The sequence below is a fragment of the Anabrus simplex genome, chromosome 8, assembly GCF_040414725.1.
Source record: "Anabrus simplex isolate iqAnaSimp1 chromosome 8, ASM4041472v1, whole genome shotgun sequence".
Classification (NCBI taxonomy): domain Eukaryota; kingdom Metazoa; phylum Arthropoda; class Insecta; order Orthoptera; family Tettigoniidae; genus Anabrus; species Anabrus simplex.
In genome coordinates, this window is record NC_090272.1 from 120046880 (window position 1) to 120069929 (window position 23050).

Here is a 23050-nt window from a genome sequence, read left to right on the forward strand (position 1 = left end):
TATTTTATATTACCTTTACGAATCATGATGTGTGAAGTTGAAAAATGCAATGCCTGTTTTCCATATTTTGGAGTTTAGCACATATGTTCCATATTCTTAGTCATTAAAATCAATATAGTCCATAATTACGGATAAAAGTGTTAAATTAACAGACTGCCTGGACCATTATTTCATAACTCGGGAAGTCTCATTCATCTGCAGTATGTCTGTGGTTTTCTGATTATTTCATAACTCGGACATTCCCTTTCATTGTTTGATGCCTCCATCTAGTTCAGTTACCAGTCATTCACATTTCGAATTAGCAGTAAGACTGATCATAGTGTTCTTCTACGTATACATTGTTACAATATGCTAAAGTAGCACAATCAACGAGTTTAAAATTAAAATGTTAACCTATCAGAATTTAGGGTTGATGGTTTGTCAACTGACGGTAAGATACTATGTAATTTGTGTCACTGTAGCTTATAGTGGCATCTACTCAAAGGTTCCTGGTGCAGCAACACATTTCAACCAGTAAATATCAAGTTAACAAACAATGAAATTTCAACTGAATAATCTGTGGTTCATGTAATCCCTAGAGGAATATACTAATCGAAAAATTCCAAATGAGTACAACGTTCAGAAAAACCTATTGTTCAGCCATATACGATGGAACTGTTCAGAAGATAAGGCTGTCTAAGGACAGTCTAAATTGGGTTTCTATTGACGAGAACACAAAGAATGCAGGCTACTACTTGGCAACATAATCATTGATTTGTTAATTTAAGATTATTGTAAACTGATTCTTTTACACTGATGTTCTAGAAAAGTGCAATAAAAAAAGCTATAGCAAAACATTTCAGTGCACGCCTAGCTGTGGGCTCCCTGCAGCCACAGGACATTAAGAATGATAAATATTGTTACTTTTTATTAGCGATGCTGCACCTTATATTATAAAAGCTGAAGAAGCAACTTATGTAACACATGCCTTTGATCATGTGGCAGAATCATTCAACCGAGGAGACTGACATTATTGTAATGAAATTGACAGGAAACCACACTACTGAGAGAGAACCTCTGCTAAGTCTACTTTGCCAAAATGTGTGCCCCAATCTTTAATCCAGAATACAGTTCAATAAGCATCTGAATACAACTGTATTGCCACTAGTTATTTCTCTACACATTTCTAAAACTGAAATTTTTGTTTGTCTTATTTCAAATTCTCAATTTCACAACCTGATTTATAATTCATACTTGCAAACCCTGCCCTTATGTACAGTGCCTTGCAAGAAAGATACTAGTCAAATTAACTATTTGGTTTACCTCATGTTTTGTGTGATGCATGATAATTATTTTGCTGTGTCACCTTTCATGAGACTTGAGTGTTTCTCAGTGATATAAGCTTTGATAAGTCTTATGGTAATTCCTGTAAAATAATGCTTTATTGCATCAGCAGTATTATAGAGTGAATTGCAAGAAATTTGGAAAATTATCGAACATTTCCCTTGGTAAGTTATTCCAATCCCTAACTACCCTTCCTATAGGCCTAAATGAATGTTTGCCCCAATTTGTCTCTTGAATTCCATCTTTATCTTCATATTGTGATCTTTCTTACTTTTAAAGACATCATTCAAACTTATTCGTATACTGATGTCCTCCCACGCCATCTCTCCACTGACAGCTCGGAGTTTAATTAAGTTTATACTGATTTTTCTGTTTAGAAAATACTGTACATCGAAGGTGGTGGTGGTGATGGTTCTGTCAGCTTCTAGACTGATTTGATCGCTTTTTATGCTAACCAACCCTCTAGTTAACCTTTCCACCCATTCATAAATATTCCATCATGTATCTAAAAGAAAATTATCTTTCTCTATATCATTAAATCTGCCTGCATTGGAGTCTGAATTAGATTTCAATATGGTTAGTAACAATAGTGAATAGCCCAATAACAACTTAACCCCTGAACACCCTTTCTGTCAAATTCCATCATTCGTTTCAGCCTCTATGTCGATTAGGATGTCCAGGGCTATAGCCTGCAAATGTTACTTGTTCTAGAACCTGTATTTCTAACAAATTAAGCTATGTGTTCTCTTTTAAGGGTCACAGAGACATCAGTTTCCTTTGGTTTGCTCCACTTTTTCTTTCTTTGTCCCTGCCTTCCACCTTATACTTTCTCACAGCGAGAAGTATAATGATTGTTGGACTTGCTCCACTAATGGATACAGATAACAATTTTCACCCTAAACTACCTGACTGTACCATGCTCAACGTCTGAGCTTTGTGGGTCATATGCTCGAAGAGTGACATTTTTTGGCAGACCATTAGAGTTTGGAACAAATCATATGTCTTATTTTAATTCAGCAGCCCTGAAGATGGTTTTCTGTGGTTTCCCATTTTTACACCAGGCAAATGCTGGGGCTGTACCTTAATTAAGGCCATGGCCAATTCCTTCCTCCCCTCAGGCCTTTTTTTTTAAATTCTTTTTTTATTTCATAGTAATTTGCTTTTGGAAAAACTGGAGAACCTAGTAGGGCAGTCAGAGCTGACAAGACCAGTTACAAATATACTGGCTGAAAATCAAATACAGGTGTGGGTTGGGCTATCAAAATCAAATTGGATAAGTCAAACAATTGGTGTGCTACAGGGCAATCCACTCAGCCCAATTTTATTTAACATCTACTCGAGCGAAGTAGTCACCAGAATCGAGGAAGGCGCACTGAACACAAGCGTCTACATTTATGCATATGATATGGCTCTCGCCTCAGAAAACATAGATGATCTACAAAAAGTGATGGACCTCGTTGCAGAGTGGACAGAAGATAAACTAAAGACAGACAGAATTTGTAACTTATAGAAAAGGAGATAGGCTTCACAGAAGAGAAGCTATAACGTGCAAAGGACTAGTGCTGACTCCAAGGAATCACTTTAAATACCTGGGCATCACCATCCAAGTAACTGCATCAGCCTTTACAATCCATATAAGGGAAAGACTAGCTGCTGCTAGGCCTATATCGAGAATGTCCATAGGCACGGCAATGAAATTATTTGAAGTGAAAGTGATTCCCGTGCTTACTTATGGACTAGAATTAATATGGGAATACCTACCAAAGAAGCAATTAAGGGAAAAGTGAGATGCTTGAAAAAGGTGCTAGGACTCTCAAAATACGTGGAGTCTTGTTACACTTATGTACTGGTGAGGGGAACATTTCTAGTAGAGGACCTGAGGCTACAATTCCTCTTGCCAGCTACAGCTGCATACACAGATCTCCTACAAGAGTTGCAAATGAAAAGAACATAGACGAAGAATTCTACACCACCACGACTATGCAAACCAAAGACTGGATGGAAGCAGAATATGAGCTGAGGCACTTAATGATACGTTTGGTGGCAACCCATCAGTTCCACTACCAAATTTACAGTCTGAAGTTGTTCCACGAGGCAACGCAAGAGTGTTTTGTAGTTTATGCGGTAAAAATTCTGAAAAATATCACATCATGAAATGTGCCAACAGAACAGCATCACTGACACAATTCTGTTTAGAATAAGTTGAAATGAACTCCTATGCCCATTGGGTGCACCTTCATTATTATTATTATTATTATTATTATTATTATTATTAATTCTAAATCCTACACCGGGCAATTTGGCTGTGCGGTTAGGGACGTGCAGCTATGAACTTGCATCCGGGGGGTAGTGGGTTCGAACCCCAGTGTCAGCAGCCCAGAAGATGGTTTTCCGTGGTTTCCCATTTTCACACCAGGCAAATGCTGGGGCTATATTTTAATTAAGGCCACGGTCAATTCCTTCCTACTCCCCGGCCTTTCCTCTCCCATCATCGCCATAAAACCTATGTGTGTCGGTGCGATGTAAAGCAATTTGTAATTATTTTTATTGGAAAATAATTCTCTCCTAAAAAAGAAATGGTAGTTGGGAGGAAATTACACATTGAAGAAAATTGCATTCTCACTTGGTGAGATCCATATTTAATAACACTAACAGTTCCGGAGATGTGTTCTTTTTTTAAGCGTCCCAAACACACAATGTCTCAGACTTGCTCCAGTTTTCTCAACTGTCTGCTCACCTGATAAACTAGTATATTATTTCTTGCCTGTAATAACATGAAAGAAAGAATTACTGAAATCAGTTAATTGGTTTCCGTTATTACTCTCCATGATAGAAACCACTTCACAAACTCTCTTTTTGTAATATTAGTTTAGTAATTTTTTAAATTGTTTAGTGTGTAATTCTGGTGGATTGTACAGAAATCAAATATATTACAATCCTACAGTTATCCTAAACAAATTGTTACTACATTTAATGATGGTCCAATTAGCTTCAGTATTGCTGCACCGAGCTCGATAGCTGCAGTCGCTTAAATGCGGCCAGTATCCAGTAATCGGAGATAGTGGGTTCGAGCCCCACTGTCGGCAGCCCTGAAGATGGTTTTCCGTGGTTTCCCATTTTCACACCAGGCAAATGCTGGGGCTGTACCTTAAGGCCACGGCTGCTTCCTTCCAATTCCTAGGCCTATCCTATCCTATCGTCGCCATAAGACCTATCTGTGTCGGTGCTACGTAAAGCAAATAGCAAAAAAAAAAAAAGTATTGCTGCAAAAGTATCGTGTCAGACTCGTTGGCTGAATGGTGAACGTACTGGCCTTCGGTTCAGAGGGTCCCGGGTTTGATTCTTGGCCAGGTCGGGGATTTTAATCGCTTCTGATTAATTCTTCTGGCTTGGGGACTGGGTGTGCTTACAATCTCTATATAGGGTTGGCGCCAGGAAGGGCATCTGGCCGTAAAACAGGGCCAAATCCACATGTGCGACACAGTTCGCACCCACGACCCGACAGACGTGGAAAAAAAGCAGTAGGACAAGAAGAAGAAGAAGATTGCTGCAAAAGTATCCTAGCTAACCTAATGGCAGATAAAATGGTTATAAAAACTCAAGATTGGAATGTATGTGTATGTTTAGTCCTCAACCTAAAGGCTGGTTCGGCTGTCATAGATGGCATAAGCATCACTGAAGAGGAGTACTAGGAAAATGAGGAGTGAGGTGGTTTCCTGTTGCTTTCCTCACCGAGCCAGAAGTTGCTATTACATATTAGTCTGCCAAGCCAACTGAAATGCCTGCGCCAACCAACCCTATGAGCAACATTTTCACACCATTCATAGCAGGGACTGGCTGCATAAGGAATGGCATTACTAACATCACTCACTCATATGTCACTTTCATTTTGTCAAAGCCAAGGATAAGACAGAGACAGATCAATGAAACAAAATTGCTCTAGCCTATACCAGAAGGCATAGTGCACTGTAAACACTGGGTCCCGCCAGCAAAGGCATAAGATTTGAATAGGTACTTATAAATCAGAAGAGTGCAGTGGATTATTGATGAAAGGAGACAATGTAAACCAATTCATGAAATTAGTGGGTCAGATGCTGTGCCTATGAAAACATCAAAAATGTAAATCTTTAAATGTTGTGTTAATTTTTTTAGGGAAAACGTTTCAGTCTGTTAGTTGTTTGAAACATGCACATATATTGAAGAGTGCTTGTCCTAACTGGGGAAACAGGACAACAAACTACTGTATGTAGCATTGCAATGGGGATAGAGAGATGGGTGGTGATTTATTTTTAAACATTCGTCCATTAGGTAAGCAGCTGTTGCTGCTACAGACCACTTTTTGTGCATGTTTTCTGAATATGCTTGTATTTCAGTAATGAATAGTAAGTAGACAGGGCTATAAAAATATTGATCTGTTACTGTACCTATAGAGTTCTGTTTACTGGCCTTAATACCCATGAAATTTAGAATTCTTCTCTTATTATTGTTTTGATGTAAAATGTACCTTCCTTTTGTTTGTATTTCTTTAGAATTACTCTCATTTTCTTTTGTTTATTTTTATCAAAGGTTGGCATCCCACTAAGGGTAGATACGCATTCTTAGGGCTGGAAAATTCTGGCAAGTCCACATTAATGAGGGCATTATTAGAAGAGGGTAGCATCGATCCTGTTCCTTACACATGTAAGTTTATGCATTGTTTGTGCTGCATGCTTGTTTGTGATTTTCACAGGCTTGTGGAAAAAATCTGGAAAGCTGCTGTTCTTAGGATTGGATAATGCTGGCAAAACTACTCTCCTTCACATGCTCAAGGATGACCGCTTAGCTCAGCATGTACCAACCTTGCATCCAAGTAAGATATTTGTCTATTTTAAATTGTATCTAACAAACTCTTTCTGCTATCTATTATATGTTGTATAACAATAGTTATTCTTAATAATCTTCCAAAATTGCATGCTTTGCTGTAGGATAAAATTCTATATAAACCTAGTCTGTACATATTGTTAAGGTCGTATAAAATGTACATCTAACAAGAATTAAATGTTATCGTATTGAAATATAAAGAAATTATATAAAAGGCAAAGATTTAGCTGGTGGATTCTGTGGTAAGCCTGTAGTTAGAATATTAGGATACCATTTGCTATGGAATAAGAGTGGGCAACTTGAACATATTCTAAGTCATGGCCCTCCTTACGTTCAGGCAGCTAGGACTACTGTATACAATCCACAAAAGGTCTCTAATCTGTTAGTGGAGAGATTCTCACTGGGACTGTGTGAGTAAGGTAGCATCCTGCTTTACTGAATTTTTACAGAACACGCTCAGAACATTTTAAGCAAGCCTTGAACCTAGGGGAGTAACGGAGGCTCACTTTTATTTGACAAGCAAGAGACTCCTTGGGAACAACGTGGCAAACAAAATGGAATTCAGTGTGCAGCCATCACTATTAATGGAGCTTATAAAAGAAAGTAGAACTGGTGAGTCAACAAAGAGGATGTATTTGAATGTGTTAGGAGTTAAGGAGAAATAACAAAGATAGAGGAGGTTATAAAAGGCTCTTAACATGTTTTAAAATGGGGAGGGTAGAGTGTGGGGTGGAACTGTTCACCAGGAATACTATTACTCACAGCATAGTTTCTGTTAGGCACGTAAATGAGTGAAAGATATAAGCAGATTTAGCAGTTGGAAGAATTAGGACGAAGAATTGCCTTGGTACCTCTGAATGTATCTTAGAAAGGGAAGGAAATATAGTGTTTTGGTAAATCAGGTGAACTCATAATTGATCCCTGGGAATCACTGGGCAGGTTAAAGGAATATTTTGAAAATTTTCTCAGCATAAAAGGAAATCTGTGGATGTCATGAAAAACCAAGCCCATAAGGAGGAAGACGATATTAGTGAAATTACGCTTAAGGAAACGTAAACGATAGTTTATATACTCTGTCGCAGCGTACTTGTGAGATGGAGTAAACATGAGCAGCTGTCTCGCTCTACTGCCGCAAACTCGTGCTGGGAACGCTAGTAACATTCGTGTAAACATGCTGGCTCGCCGAGGCAAGCTCTGTTATATGAAATAAATACATATGCAAACAAGTGAAAATAATTAATAATAAAATAAATAAATAAACTATGTTAATAAGAAATAAAATAATAATGAAAGAAAATCGCCCCGCTGTGGGTGGGGGACACAGATGAATACACCCACAGTATCCCCTGCCTGTCTTACGAGGCGACTAAAAGGACCCAGGGGCTCTCAACTTGGGAGCGTGGGTTGGCGACCACAGAGCCCTTAGCTGAGTCCTGGCATTGCTTCCATTTACTTGTGTCAGGCTTCTCACTTTAATATACCCTGTCTGACCTCCCTTGGTCAACTCTTGTTCTTTTCCGACCCCAATGGTATTGGAGCATTAAAGACCTAAGGAGTCTTTCATTTTTACGCCTTTCATGGTCCTTGCCTTTCTTCATCGGTTAATTCCTATTTCGAAGTGACGGATTCCTTCTTTTTTCTCTCTCTCTCTCTCTACCCTCTGTGGGTGGGGGATGCAATGACTACACCCACGGTACCTCCTGCCTGTCGTAAGAGGCTACTAAAAGGGGCGACCAAGAGATGATTGTATTAGAACCATGGAACTACTTGTGATTAGTACCGTCACCATGGGTCGCTTGCTAGTAGTACCACTATGTTAGGTACACAATAGGTTTGTGATTAGTAGCAGCAGAGAGCAGTTCACTGTGGGTTTCCAGTACCTGTGATTAAAATAGTACCACTATAAGAGCTACACCATGGGTCTGTGTTGCATTTGATTTGTGAGGTGCACTATGGGTTTGTGTTACCTACTAATGGCGCCATTATGTGCGAAACATCATAGGTATGCGTTACCTGTGTGACAAACAATACTTGTGAGTAGTACGGTAATATTTGGAACATCGTGAGTTTGCGCAACTTTTGATTAGTACCACAATTTGAGAAACACCATAGTTCTACACTACTAGCGATAAGTACAGTACCATTATGAAGGACCATTGACCTGGATTTTGAACCCGTTTAGACAAACATTATTGATTCAGGTTTGTGCTTTGGAAGCAGTCGCTTGGTCAGTAATATAGTTTCTGGGAAGGTGAGGCATTGCAGGTCGGATCCACTGATTGTTTTAAATTCATATTCATTCATTCTTATCACGTTTTGAATTCTGGTCAGTGGATGAATTTCAGACATTTCAACTGCCCTTGCATTTAATCTCGTTTCGTACCATTAGGGGCCGATGACCTAGTTGTTAGGCCCCTTTAAACAACAAGCATCATCATCAGCGAAAAAAGATCAAACTGAACATAGCATAAACTGACTCCCGGTTAGTCACTGTCTACGATGACGTCAATCTCTTGCATAGTGTTGTCACTGTCGGTGTCGTCGCCCAGATTGACGACAAAGCGTTCCATGACATCCTCTGCAAGGTCATAAAAGTTTTCACATGTTGGACACATGACTTCCACCGATCAGGCGTGACATTTTGTAACCCTTCCATCAGCAGCACTTCATTTCACCAATCGAAAACTTTACGTTATTCCGTGCCACGTGTCATTTAACCTGGATCCACAAAAGTTCTATATGATTTAAAGAACAATGTTAGGGTGGCAATCTCAGAACTTGTCTTCCAGGTTCTATTGCAGCTGTATCTACGCAGTACTCATTACAAGCAGTGTGAATGTGCGGTGGAATTAAAGACAAAAGCTTTAATTTTACGCTATTTACTTCATAGTGAATGCCTTTCATTTCTAGCCACTTTTGTATGCCTTAGTCCACGATTTATTGGGCAATCTCTCAACTTAATGGAGTGATAAGGGGCATTATCTAACACAATCACGGCATTATTTGAAGTTTAGGCAGAGCATGTTTAAACCACTTTTCGAACTCGTTACCATCCATCCCCTCATGATAATCCTTTATGGATTTTGATTTGAATAGGAGCAGTCTGCCTTCAGCGAACCCATTTTCATTCCCAGTCAATCAATACTGAACTGCATTTAGGGCAGTCGCCCAGGTGGCAGATTCCCTATCTGTTGCTTTCCTAGCCTTTTCCTAATTGATTTCAAAGAAATTGGAAATTTATTGAACATCTCCCTTGGTAAGTATACCAATCCCTAACTCCCCTTCCTATAAATGAATATTTGCCCCAGTTTGTCCTCTTGAATTCCAACTTTATCTTCATATTGTGATCTTTCCTACTTTTATAAACGCCATTCAAACTTGTTCGTCTACTAATGTCATTCCACGCCATCTCTCCGCTGACAGCTCGGAACATACCACTTAGGCATAGATATCAAGGATAATTTAATTAAAAAAACCCTATTCAATACTTTCCACGTTTAATGTGGTTATTATCTACATGATTTTATGTAGACTTATTTGGTCAGGTACATGTTTCACCCATTATTTGGGCATCTTCAGCCTGTAAACAACCTTTAGGTCAAGGTTTGGGACCTTTTTAACCAATATAAACATACCTATATATACACTATATACAACATATACATTATATACAATATATACAAACATAAGTTAATACAGTTAAGTTTTTTGGTCCTAATCTATCTAATATGGAAAATGTCCAAAACTAAAATGGATCTTCTTTTAGGTGAAGAGGATTGCATATCGGGGTTTATGTGACCCCTGTAACATATTAAGTTCTTGACGTATCGTGTCTGGTGACAGGATGTGTCGTCAACAATAAGTGGAGATTTGAACTGATTGTAGGTTGGTCAAGATTGAAAATATAAATTTAAATGTGTTCTAACTTGGCAGTTCTATTCTGGTTAACTTAAAATGTTCAAAACTAAAAATAAAATGAAACAGATCTTCTTTTTTTGAGAAGGGGTTGTATTAAAACTGGAGCTTGTTTGACCCACGATTTTCATTTTCATGTTCTTGACGTAACTAATATTTAAATGTGTTGTCATGCACAAGTGGAGATTTAAAAGCCGATTGTTGTAGGTAGACTGGTCAAAAACGTTGTGAATGAAACTGTTAGCGTCTTGACTTTGGGTCTCATGTAACGTCAAGGAATTGACAAGAGTACAATATTTAGCTGTTTCATAGTTTTTGGCTGCTGCTTAATTGGGAAGAAACATCCTAGACACTTGATACAGTCTTGTGTGAAAATTGTTCCCGTTGATGTGTTGCTTGGTCTTTGGGAGGGATCTTAAGAATATCTGTAATGAAGTAGAAAAATAATTTTGAATTAAAAATTTTGAGCACGCGTTGTGATAAAATGTATTAAATTAACTCCTCTTAACTGTAAAATGACTTACTTGTTCAGTTAATACTAGATGGACCTGTCTGTTCCGGCAGCGCCTGTCTTATCACCATTTCTACTCCTGGCGTTGTACTGGTGCGGTAATGGAGGGGCGGGGCATGGAGGGAGAGTGGGGGTAGGCTGGTCTATGGGCGTGTGTGCTGTTGCTGGAGGGGAGTTTCTAGAAGCAATATGGGCGGGTTTAACTTTTGGCATGATGGATGAAGCATTTGAGTATGGAGATTTAAATAATTGAGGGATTTTGTTTTGATCTGAATTCACGATATTAATTAATCTAGGTGTTAATTCGTACAAAGGATTTTTAATTTCATTGACGTCGTTGAGATTTTTATTTTTATTGTAAGTTTGGTCTAAAAAGATGTGTAGGTTTTCCAGTTCATTCATTAATTTCCCTTTACCAATGCTTCTAATGATGGTAAGATCTTTCTCTATGGATGTAAAGTGATGGCCCGTTTCTCTCATATGTTGGCTCATCGCTGAGTACTTATTGTGTTTTTGAGCGTTATAATGTTCCAGATATCTCGTGTTAAAGCTGCGGCCAGTCTGTCCGATATAAGAAAAATCACATTGTGTACATGTTAGTTTATATATGCCGGACCTGGAATAATGGTTGCTATTGTGATTGACCTTGTTGTGGTTAAAAAATATGTTTCGATTAGTGTTAACTGTCCTGAAGGCTATATTGATATTGTGCTTCTTTAAAGTATTTGCGATCTGATGGACGGCTGGGTTGTTATATGTAAATGTGGCGAAACTAGTTTTTTTAGGTTTTTCTGGGATGAGGTTAGTGGACAATTTAATTTTGATTTTATTAATCAAACGGTTGACCATATCTATTTTAAACCCGTTGAGTTGAGCAAGATTCCTTATGTACTTCAGTTCAATTTTTAAATTGTTGGGAGAAAGAGGAATTTTTAAAGCTCTATAAATTAAAGTATAGAAAGAGGCTTGTTTTTGGGACTTGGGGTGTAGGGATGAATTCATAATAGTTAAGGGAGAGTGTGTAGGTTTCCTGTATATTCGAAAATCGAAGGTATTATGTCCGCGTGTAATAGTTAAGTCCAAAAAGTTTAATGAGTTCCTAACCTCATCCTCTTTAGTAAACTTAATATTGGGGTCAATTTTGTTTAGGGACTCCAAGATCTCGTCACTATTAGTGACATTTTTGTCGAAAATTATGAAGGTATCGTCTACAAATCTCAGCCATAAACATACGCCTTTTATTTGTGTTATAATTTTTGTGTGTTCTATTGTGTCCATATAAATGTCTGCTAAGATGCCAGAAAGAGGGTCGCCCATCGCTAAGCCTTTTTGTTGGTAAAACTTTCCATTGAAAGAGAAAAAGTTGTTGCTTAAGACAAAATTTAACACCTTCATGAATTCTTCAATTTCCATCTTACTAAGGCCGCTGTGTTTATTGATATTATCACTGATAATTCTTACAGTTTCTTTGGTAGGGATGTTTGGGTACATATTTACGACATCATAGGAGCACATTGAGTGATTGGGGCACAGTTTAAACTTGTTTAAAATTTCGCAAAAATTGAATGAATTTTTTAAAGGGTGTTTATTATTGAATACGTAATGTTTTTTTAGAAAGCCGTGAATGAATGTTGATGCTTTATAGGTGGGGCTGTTGCTACAGTTTATGATAGGGCGTATTGGAATGTCCTTCTTATGAATCTTTGGTAAGGCTCTGGCTGTCGGAATACTAGGGTTCATGTTAAAAAGTTTTTGTTGTTCTTGTTCATTGAAAAGAAAGTTAGAACTTCTTATTAGAGTTTTTAGATTTCGCTGAATTCTCGTGGTTGGATCTTTGTTGACTATTGTGTATATTTTGTCCTTAAAAAAGTCTTCTGTTTTTTGAATGTATGTGTTTTGATCTAGGAGAACTGTGGATCCTCCTTTGTCCGCTTTTGTGACAATAATGTTGTTGTCGTCTATTTTCTTTTTTACGTTCTGGATCAATTTTTTGTGGTCGAAATTTGAATATGCGTTTATTTCTTCCGCTAGTTTTGGTAGTTTCTTTTTTACCTCAAATCTGGTATCATTTTGTGTTTCTAAAGGGAGTTTAGAAATGTTAGCCTCGATCTCAGCTACTGTGTTGATAATATCCGTTTCTTTAAAGTATTTGCGATCTGATCGACGGCTGGGTTGTTATATGTAAATGTGGCGAAACTAGTTTTTTTAGGTTTTTCTGGGATGAGGTTAGTGGACAATTTAATTTTGATTTTATTAATCAAACAGTTGACCATATCTATTTTAAACCCGTTGAGTTGAGCAAGATTCAACCACGAGAATTCAGCGAAATCTAAAAACTCTAATAAGAAGTTCTAACTTTCTTTTCAATGAACAAGAACAACAAAAACCCTAGTATTCCGACAGCCAGAGCCTTACCAAAGATTCATAAGAAGGACATTCCAATACGCCCTATCATAAACTGTAGCAACAGCCCCACCTATAAAGCATCAACATTCATTCACGGCTTTCTAAAAAAACATTACGTATTCAATAATAAACACCCTTTAAAAAATTCATTCAATTTTTGCGAAATTTTAAACAAGTTTAAACTGCGCCCCAATCACTCAATGTCCTCCTATGACGTCGTAAATATGTACCCAAACATCCCTACCAAAGAAACTGTAAGAATTATCAGTGATAATATCAATAAACACAGCGGCCTTAGTAAGATGGAAATTGAAGAATTCATGAAGGTGTTAAATTTTGTCTTAAGCAACAACTTTTTCTCTTTCAATGGAAAGTTTTACCAACAAAAAGGCTTAGCGATGGGCGACCCTCTTTCTGGCATCTTAGCAGACATTTATATGGACACAATAGAACACACAAAAATTATAACACAAATAAAAGGCGTATGTTTATGGCTGAGATTTGTAGACGATACCTTCATAATTTTCGACAAAAATGTCACTAATAGTGACGAGATCTTGGAGTCCCTAAACAAAATTGACCCCAATATTAAGTTTACTAAAGAGGATGAGGTTAGGAACTCATTAAACTTTTTGGACTTAACTATTACACGCGGACATAATACCTTCGATTTTCGAATATACAGGAAACCTACACACTCTCCCTTAACTATTATGAATTCATCCCTACACCCCAAGTCCCAAAAACAAGCCTCTTTCTATACTTTAATTTATAAAGCTTTAAAAATTCCTCTTTCTCCCAACAATTTAAAAATTGAACTGAAGTACATAAGGAATCTTGCTCAACTCAACGGGTTTAAAATAGATATGGTCAACCGTTTGATTAATAAAATCAAAATTAAATTGTCCACTAACCTCATCCCAGAAAAACCTAAAAAAACTAGTTTCGCCACATTTACATATAACAACCCAGCCGTCCATCAGATCGCAAATACTTTAAAGAAGCACAATATCAATATAGCCTTCAGGACAGTTAACACTAATCGAAACATATTTTTTAACCACAACAAGGTCAATCACAATAGCAACCATTATTCAAGGTCCGGCATATATAAACTAACATGTACACAATGTGATTTTTCTTATATCGGACAGACTGGCCGCAGCTTTAACACGAGATATCTGGAACATTATAACGCTCAAAAACACAATAAGTACTCAGCGATGGGCCAACATATGAGAGAAACGGGCCATCACTTTACATCCATAGAGAAAGATCTTACCATCATTAGAAGCATTGGTAAAGGGAAATTAATGAATGAACTGGAAAACCTACACATCTTTTTAGACCAAACTTACAATAAAAATAAAAATCTCAACGACGTCAATGAAATTAAAAATCCTTTGTACGAATTAACACCTAGATTAATTAATATCGTGAATTCAGATCAAAACAAAATCCCTCAATTATTTAAATCTCCATACTCAAATGCTTCATCCATCATGCCAAAAGTTAAACCCGCCCATATTGCTTCTAGAAACTCCCCTCCAGCAACAGCACATACGCCCATAGACCAGCCTACCCCCACTCTCCCTCCATGCCCCGCCCCTCCATTACCGCACCAGTACAACGCCAGGAGTAGAAATGGTGATAAGACAGGCGCTGCCGGAACAGACAGGTCCATCTAGTATTAACTGAACAAGTAAGTCATTTTACAGTTAAGAGGAGTTAATTTAATACATTTTATCACAACGCGTGCTCAAAATTTTTAATTCAAAATTATTTTTCTACTTCATTACAGATATTCTTAAGATCCCTCCCAAAGACCAAGCAACACATCAACGGGAACAATTTTCACACAAGACTGTATCAAGTGTCTAGGATGTTTCTTCCCAATTAAGCAGCAGCCAAAAACTATGAAACAGCTAAATATTGTACTCTTGTCAATTCCTTGACGTTACATGAGACCCAAAGTCAAGACGCTAACAGTTTCATTCACAACGTTTTTGACCAGTCTACCTACAACAATCGGCTTTTAAATCTCCACTTGTGCATGACAACACATTTAAATATTAGTTACGTCAAGAACATGAAAATGAAAATCGTGGGTCAAACAAGCTCCAGTTTTAATACAACCCCTTCTCAAAAAAAGATCTGTTTCATTTTATTTTTAGTTTTGAACATTTTAAGTTAACCAGAATAGAACTGCCAAGTTAAAATACATTTAAATTTATATTTTCAATCTTGACCAACCTACAATCAGTTCAAATCTCCACTTATTGTTGACGACACATCCTGTCACCAGACACGATACGTCAAGAACTTAATATGTTACAGGGGTCACATAAACCCCGATATGCAATCCTCTTCACCGAAAAGAAGATCCATTTTAGTTTTGGACATTTTCCATATTAGATAGATTAGGACCAAAAAACTTAACTGTATTAACTTATGTTTGTATATATTGTATATAATGTATATGTTGTATATAGTGTATATATAGGTATGTTTATATTGGTTAAAAAGGTCCCAAACCTTGACCTAAAGGTTGTTTACAGGCTGAAGATGCCCAAATAATGGGTGAAACATGTACCTGACCAAATAAGTCTACATAAAATCATGTAGATAATAACCACATTAAACGTGGAAAGTATTGAATAGGTGGTTTTTTATTAAATTATCCTTGATATCTATGCCTAACGTCATCTTCAGTACGGAACAATAATGAGAGTTGTTACTTGTAACATACCACTTAGTCGAGCAGCTCTTCTTCTTTCTCTCAGTTCTTCCCAACCCAAACATTGCAACATTTTTGTAACGCTACTGTGTCTCGTCAAAATAGTAAATAGGCCTAGAATCCTCACAAAACTTCCTTATTTGCCTCAGATGCTTGTGCCTCCACAACACTATTTCGTCCTTCGCATTTAATGCTCACTGGCGATTTCATGCAACGAACTTAGATTTTTAGAAGCCTATGCAGAGTTGAACGAGGGAAATTAGGCAAATCATCGTCCCTATTCACTGACGATAAAATTTTGTTCAGTGTGGGAATTTCATTCCTAAAATAGAATTCGTGAATATTTTACGAATGCCATCCTTTGTGAAATTGTCGTACTTTTCAGTAAGTTGTTTCACTTTCTGAGCTTTTGCGGTGTAACCATCTTCCCATTAGTTTTTGCCTCACTCCTTGCACGATAGATGCTGGCCTTAGAAATACCTGAAGCACTTGCAGCTAAATTCGTTACTTCATTAAGAGTACCTTCTGGGTAGTCTTCATAAAACTTAGTAAATATATTCAAAGCGCATTTCTTTTGCATTTCTTTTCACCACTGGTCAGTGGTTTTCTCTTCTGGTGCTTAATTATAGAAGGCCCAGGCTCAGCCATTGGATAAGAATTATCACAGATTCATAATTACGCTAAATATGTATACTGTAAATGAAACAAGTTTACATTGCATTGCACTAAACTGCATTACACAACACTATTATGGAAAAATTAAACCTGTACATATACACTAGGGTGTCCCTTATTTTTCAGAAAAACAAATGTATACTAATTTTTGGGGACTCTCACCGTAAATATTTCCATTGGGTCAGATTTACTCAAAAACAAAATTACCTCTCAATAAGCCGATATTAACCTGTGCCGACTTGAGCGCAAAATTTGAATGTTAGGAATTACAGGTTTTGTAGTTTTTAGTCAGTGGAAAAGCTATTGATACAGGTTTAATATCTAATTTTATATTACAATTTAATACATTTTCACTCTTTAGACTGTATTATGATTTTTAGTATTCTTGTGGATACTTTCTTTTCAGTGTTTCTTTCTTGCAACCTGGGTAGGCCCTACAGTGTACAATGTTCTTGAACACAGTACATATTGCTTCTGCTCCTCATCTACAGTCAGTAGTCCATGAAAATCCTGCATTAATTTAACACCCCCATTCACCATAGTCATTCACATCTTTCAATTCCATAACTATCCTTTGATCTTCTTTGATCACTCGTCCATGTCGAAAGACTTTCTGGAATAAAACTAGTGTTCATCTTCAGACAAGAGAACAGATCTCTGCTTTTTGTTGACACAAAGTCTATTTTTTTCACTGAAATGAAGATAAGATTGTATTACATGTATATACGAATTAAAAATTACAGAATGATAATCAGAATAAAATTAAACTTACCATATAATTGTCCATCTAATTCTTCACAAAGAGAAATATATCTCTTTTCCATGTGTTGATTCTCTCTGGGTAAATTTGCTACCTTTTTTTGTTTTCATTTGTATGTCTACATCAGGGTCAGCCAACTGCATGTACGTGTGATGTCAGGTAACATGGCACGCACTCTGCTCGGGCAGCGAAACAAATTACTTAGTACTGTAACTGAGAAGTGAAGGCTAGAGGGACGAGGGGAATCACAACGTCATTCCTAGGGGGAGGCCCAAGGGCTGCAGGTAGTACAATGCTGTTATGTGTAGTACATATTTCTCTCCACATAATTTATTGTAACGTAACTTTGTTATGAAGTAGCATAAAAGGTATAAAGCAACTTTATTTCTACATATACAAACTAAACTTGCTTTTTCCGGTGAATCTTCGGAACTTACATTGAACACAAAATTGCTGTGTTTGACAATATCGCCCACTGTAAAAATAGTGCTAATTGTAACAAACAGCACAGTTTTACAACAAAAATAGTACAGCAAACTCAAAACATAAGTTTTACCTCATGATATCGATACTCAGTTGCCACTCGTGGGTTTCCTTGATTTTTTGTAGTCTTGTTTCGTTGACTAGTTTTGCAATATTTGGAGTTAATGTTTGAGGAAACACTAAGTTTAAGAGCACACCTAAAATTGTGACCTGACAACTGGCTTCTCTGTTTTGGTTTTGTTGATTTAAAATAGAAAAGATTCGTTCACAGACATACGTGGAACCGAAAATACTCAACATTCTCGCTGCAAACCTATGCAATCGGAGAAACGTTTTTAAAAATATTACGAGCCCAACAACTCCAGAATTGTGCCCTACCATAGAAGGTGCACCATCTGTTGCTGTTGAAACTAGTTTGTTCCATGGCAAAGAAGCATTTTCAACAACACTTACAATGCAGTTGAAAATGTCGATGCCTTTCATGGTATTCTTCCAGTATTTCCTCCCAAATTGTAAAGTTTTTGTCAACCCCTCGTATGAAAACAGCTAGCTGGGCCGTGACAGAAATATCTGTGCCCTCGTCACTTGCTAAGGAGTATGCCCGGAAGCTTTTTGCCAGTTCTAATAATTGCAGGTTGACATAATCATATAGGTCTTGAATTTTTGTCGACACTGTGTGCGCGGACAAGCTGGTAGCTTCGAACTCTTGAATGATATTTAGATAAAACTCCTCACCTGCTAGAATTAAACATTCCTTTACTAATTCACCACCATTGAACGGTTTAAGTTTCTTTGCAATTAAATATTAAAAAACTCGTGTCCTCGTCCCAAGGTGGTGCAGCTCTTTTCAGGCACACCCCCATTGGAGGTGAGCTGCATGTACCATTTCAACCACATACCAGCCCTCCTGCCATTCTTAAATTTCTGGCAGTACCGGGAATCGAACCCGGGCCCCCCGAGGACAGCAGCTAATCACACTAACCATTGCGCTACGGAGGCAGACTGCAATTAAATATGAAATTTTATAATTCAATCGAACTGCTGACTCACCGATCGAATGCTCGACATGGTTATTTAATTTACCTTTTAGTTCTGTAATTACACGTACCCTTTCCTCATCTTGATACTGATCATAAACTGCAGCATGATACAAACTGTAGTGGTGTTGTAAATTATATATTTTTACATACTGTAGCTCTTTTCTACAAACTAACATTTAGCTGTAGCAATCTTATCATTTTCAACAAATAAGTATAGATCTTCCCATAAAGATAAAAAGATCGGAGGCGTAGATAGCTTCTCTCACCGTGATGTGCCCGGTTCATCCATACTTATATACTGTATTGTACCACTAACATCATACGGCTGAGGGTATTGATAGGTATGTCAAAATCATTAAAAAACCTTTATTCGGAATTTGATCCTAGATTTAACAATTTGGAGTATCTGGAAACTTATATTCAACTTTTAACCACGCCATTTTCAGTTGTTGCAGATAACGTTGATCTAGACCTACAATTAGAGTTATTAGATTTACAGTGTAATAGAGAACTAAGAGATCAATTTGTAAACAAGAAGGATTTGTGTGGCTTTTTGTGAAAAGTGTCGATAAAGGCCGTAGCCACCAGCATGTATGGCACTTCTCATGTTTACTACAAAGCGAGGTTGTCTCTTCGTGTCACTCTACGACAGCGGCTCCCCACCTTCTGCGCTCTTACGTCACATGGGCTCTCCGACGTCACACGGTCTCTCTTGCATCACACACCAGCCAGTTGGCCGACCCTGGTCTAGATCATCAAAGTGATAGGACACACAATTCTTCTGATAAATAACACATACGATTACTTCATTTCTGTAGATCTGCTTTTGAAATTAGGGAATCTATCCGTTCTTATGATTTTAGAGCTTTCAAGAAGCAGACATCGTGATAAGGAGCTATTACAGTTGCAGTGAACAGAGAGATTCTTAAGACATTTTCATTTATACCGGATAGTTTAAGTTGTGATCTTAGCAGAAATATTTTTAAACAATAAATAGATCTTGCCATCCATTGAGGATTTGAGTTTTTTTCCTGAGTGTCCTTCCAAAAACATTAGAGAGATGTATGAATTTGCAATAATCACCTCTCAGTATTGGTTGGTTTATCTAATTCACTTTCATAAAAGTGTAACATTTCTTTAAATTCCGACTCACTAAAACATTTCCACATTCTCCTTGCCACTTTAAAAATTATTGGCATTAACACTTTTTCAGCTTTCCCTAAAATGTGTAAAAAGTTGTATGTCTGGACTGCTTGTTACACTATGGACTTCATGTTCAAATACACATCGTAAAAAACAATTCCCTGTTCAATTTTTGTTTAAGTAGGCCTAAAACTCATGCTCCTTTAAAACGTCCAGTGTTTGATGCAGTTGTCACAGCAGAGAATTTGTACTTTGTCTTCTATACCCCAATATGTTAATGCATTTGAAACAGTGTTTGCTTGCTCTATACCAGAAGAATTCTGTAATTTTGGATCCCCAATGAGCTGCTTGCTGTCCCCAGATGTAACAACAATTAGAAGTCTTCTTTTGGGTCCCTGACATTCACTGCATCCCAAATGGCCAGTAAGAATTGCAGGTGCATATCATTCTTGAAAGTAGATTTAATTGTTTCAGAATGTTTCTTCTTCTGTCTGATTCGATGAATAGAAAATTTATTAATAGAGAGTTCTCCAGTATTGTGCCTTTGCTGTCGTCTGAAGGATGTATACGGAATCTCTTACACTCAGCTGGCATGTATCCAAAGCAACCACTAGTTTAGGAGTAATACAATTTTTCATACCACATCTTGCCGCATTCTGGATTGATGTACTCTCAGAAGTCTCTGCTAAAAATTCACCAATGTTAATTTCATCTGAACTTGGAAGTGCATTATCTGAATCTTCAGATGACGGAGAAGGCACAGCAGGTATGGCTGACACTGTTGTTTCTCTTATAATTTATTTGCCTCATCCTTTTTATCTGCAAGGTTTTTGTGTACTACATTTTCATCTTACTGTACTGCTGCAAGGTAGCCTTTACGTCGTAGCTCTCTCTGCTGAAGTAAAAACACCCTGTGTCTTCTTCCAACTTCATCATGTGTGCAGCATTTGCATGTGCAATATCAAATAGATTGTGCAAATTATGCTTTCAAATATCTTCACATTGTTTGTGGTTTTTGCAATTTCCTCCACCTGGAATACAAGTTAATAAGTTTTTTTAACAATGCTTATTAGCACTCACACTGAAAGTTAATTTTACCTCCTGTACGTTACAAAATGAAACTTCAAGCACTTGTCTATTTCATGGTAATTTGTATCCAGTTATTTGGTGTTTTATATCTCCTATTGAAAACACATTCCCTGGCACTGCGTAATTGATGTGGCATTATGTTAGATTAGCGACTCGAAAACACGTGTGACATGGTGGGTAACAATACACGTACTGATAAGGCTCAGGCCTGACTCAGCACTGGGTAACACGTCCGGACTTGGTCTTCATGCAACTTCACGCTCAAGTCGGAGGGTTAGAATCCTCTGATCTCAACAAAATTTTGTATAGGCACGTTTTAATCATTCAAATAAAATTGTAGGGTGAGCGGTTAAAAATTTTGAAGGCTGAAAATGAGACACCCTAATTATTGGAGTAAACTTTCAACTTATTTAGAATTGAGAGCCCATACTAACACTATATCCTTTAAAATTAATTAGTAACCTGAATAGGTAAATGAAATTAGAATGAAGGACAAAAACATAGAATGGAATGTATTCCCTTAAAGCATTAACTTGACCTAGCCTAAGTTAGGTTATTAAAGAACAGAATACTGTAACACTAATGTAAGTGACCCACGTAAAGAAATGACATTCTTGGACAGAGTTAAAATTGTACATCAAACACAGAACATTTCTAACTCTTTGGTTCTTTAGTCTTCCGAAACTTCATTACGATAAGTTCCAGATTTCAAGTTTAAGTATTTAAACAGAAATTAACATAAATATTTGAGTGAGATTTGATAGAATCTCGTATTCTTTTAAGAACGAGACATGTCATTCTTAAAGTATTTATACTGCACCTTACTGCGTCCAGTAGAGGTATGTTAAAATTCTCCGACAGCTCAGATACCAATGTAAATGGTCCGTTATTGGACATTATATCAGATCAGATGATCTCAGGGTATAGTTAATGTAAATATCTTTGTTTAACGTGGAGTCTGAAGAGTGGTGCGGTGCTCCTAAAAATAACGGCCTATCAATACCTCAGATGGACGTCTCCACCCTACGCACCAGGTTTGACAACGTGAAGAGATAAAAATTGCATTTTACTTAAACCTATAAAATATTCTGCAACTCCTATCTATAAATAATTTCAACACATATGGTTATTCTTAACTATATGGTTCATTAAAGCAAAATAAAATGTTTAGGAAAGAGAAGATTAGAATAATGGTTCATTTCACAAGTCTTAAAATCAAATAAATTACATGGGAACAGTTCTATTTACAACTAGGGTACATTTTTGTTTTCCAGTTGTGATCATCACTTGCTTGATATGAGCTAACCTAAGATTATGACATTCTATTCCAGTGACAACTCAGCTTTTTTCAAATAATGTCCACAGACATGCTGACTTTCCTTGAAACAAATTTTATTTACAAAACATCCATCAGTTTCCTCAATTTGAAATTATTCTTGACCGCTAAATTGTTTTCCCAACATGATTATTTATCATGACTACCTTTGAATGATATGCTAAGTTTGTTTTCCTTACCAAGCAAAATTTTGCATCTATTAGCCTAACCGTATTTTGACTACTTCAATCATATGTCTTAATCTCAGAAAATGAAAATTTTAACAGAATTCCAATTCTATTCATTCAGTCTCTCTTTTATTTATAAGAGAGTTAGATTTGGATAATTTGCTTGTTTTCTGTCATGTTATTTTTCCTTATTCTTCTTCCATCCTGAATTTATAATTTGAAATTAATTTGGCAATCTTGGAATTCTGCTGGTAACTGCTACTTCGGTTCTCGTATGTCAACTTGGTTCGCTTATTTAGCTTCTTTCTTCTTTTACCGTGAGAACACTGCTTCTTTATAATAAATGTACTTCGTTGTCATATGTTTTCTATTTTTCATCTTACTTGAAGAATACCTATATAGATATTTGTTTTATTTTCTTGCGATTAAATGCCGTTGACAACCTTTTTTCTTGGTAGTGAGTTACAATACCATTTTTTTAACAATCTGCCTCGTATTTCCTGTTCTTTTCCTCCATTGCCATAGCGATTATGCTCCTTTTTTTTTTAAGTTCAACCCCCGTGGACTTCTGAATCATATTATTTGCATTCGCTCTACATTTTTGT

The 23050-nt window shown here is 37.0% G+C and overlaps 1 protein-coding gene across 1 annotated transcript in view; it reads left to right on the top strand.

Moving 5' to 3' along the window:
* LOC136878869 (small COPII coat GTPase SAR1B) overlaps window positions 1-23050 on the top strand; it is a 98168-nt gene that overhangs the window by 2620 nt on the left and 72498 nt on the right. The window contains exon 3 of the mRNA XM_067152426.2: window positions 6053-6172. Within this exon, the coding sequence (XP_067008527.1) occupies window positions 6053-6172 (120 nt within the window). The remainder of the gene's footprint in view (window positions 1-6052; window positions 6173-23050) is intronic.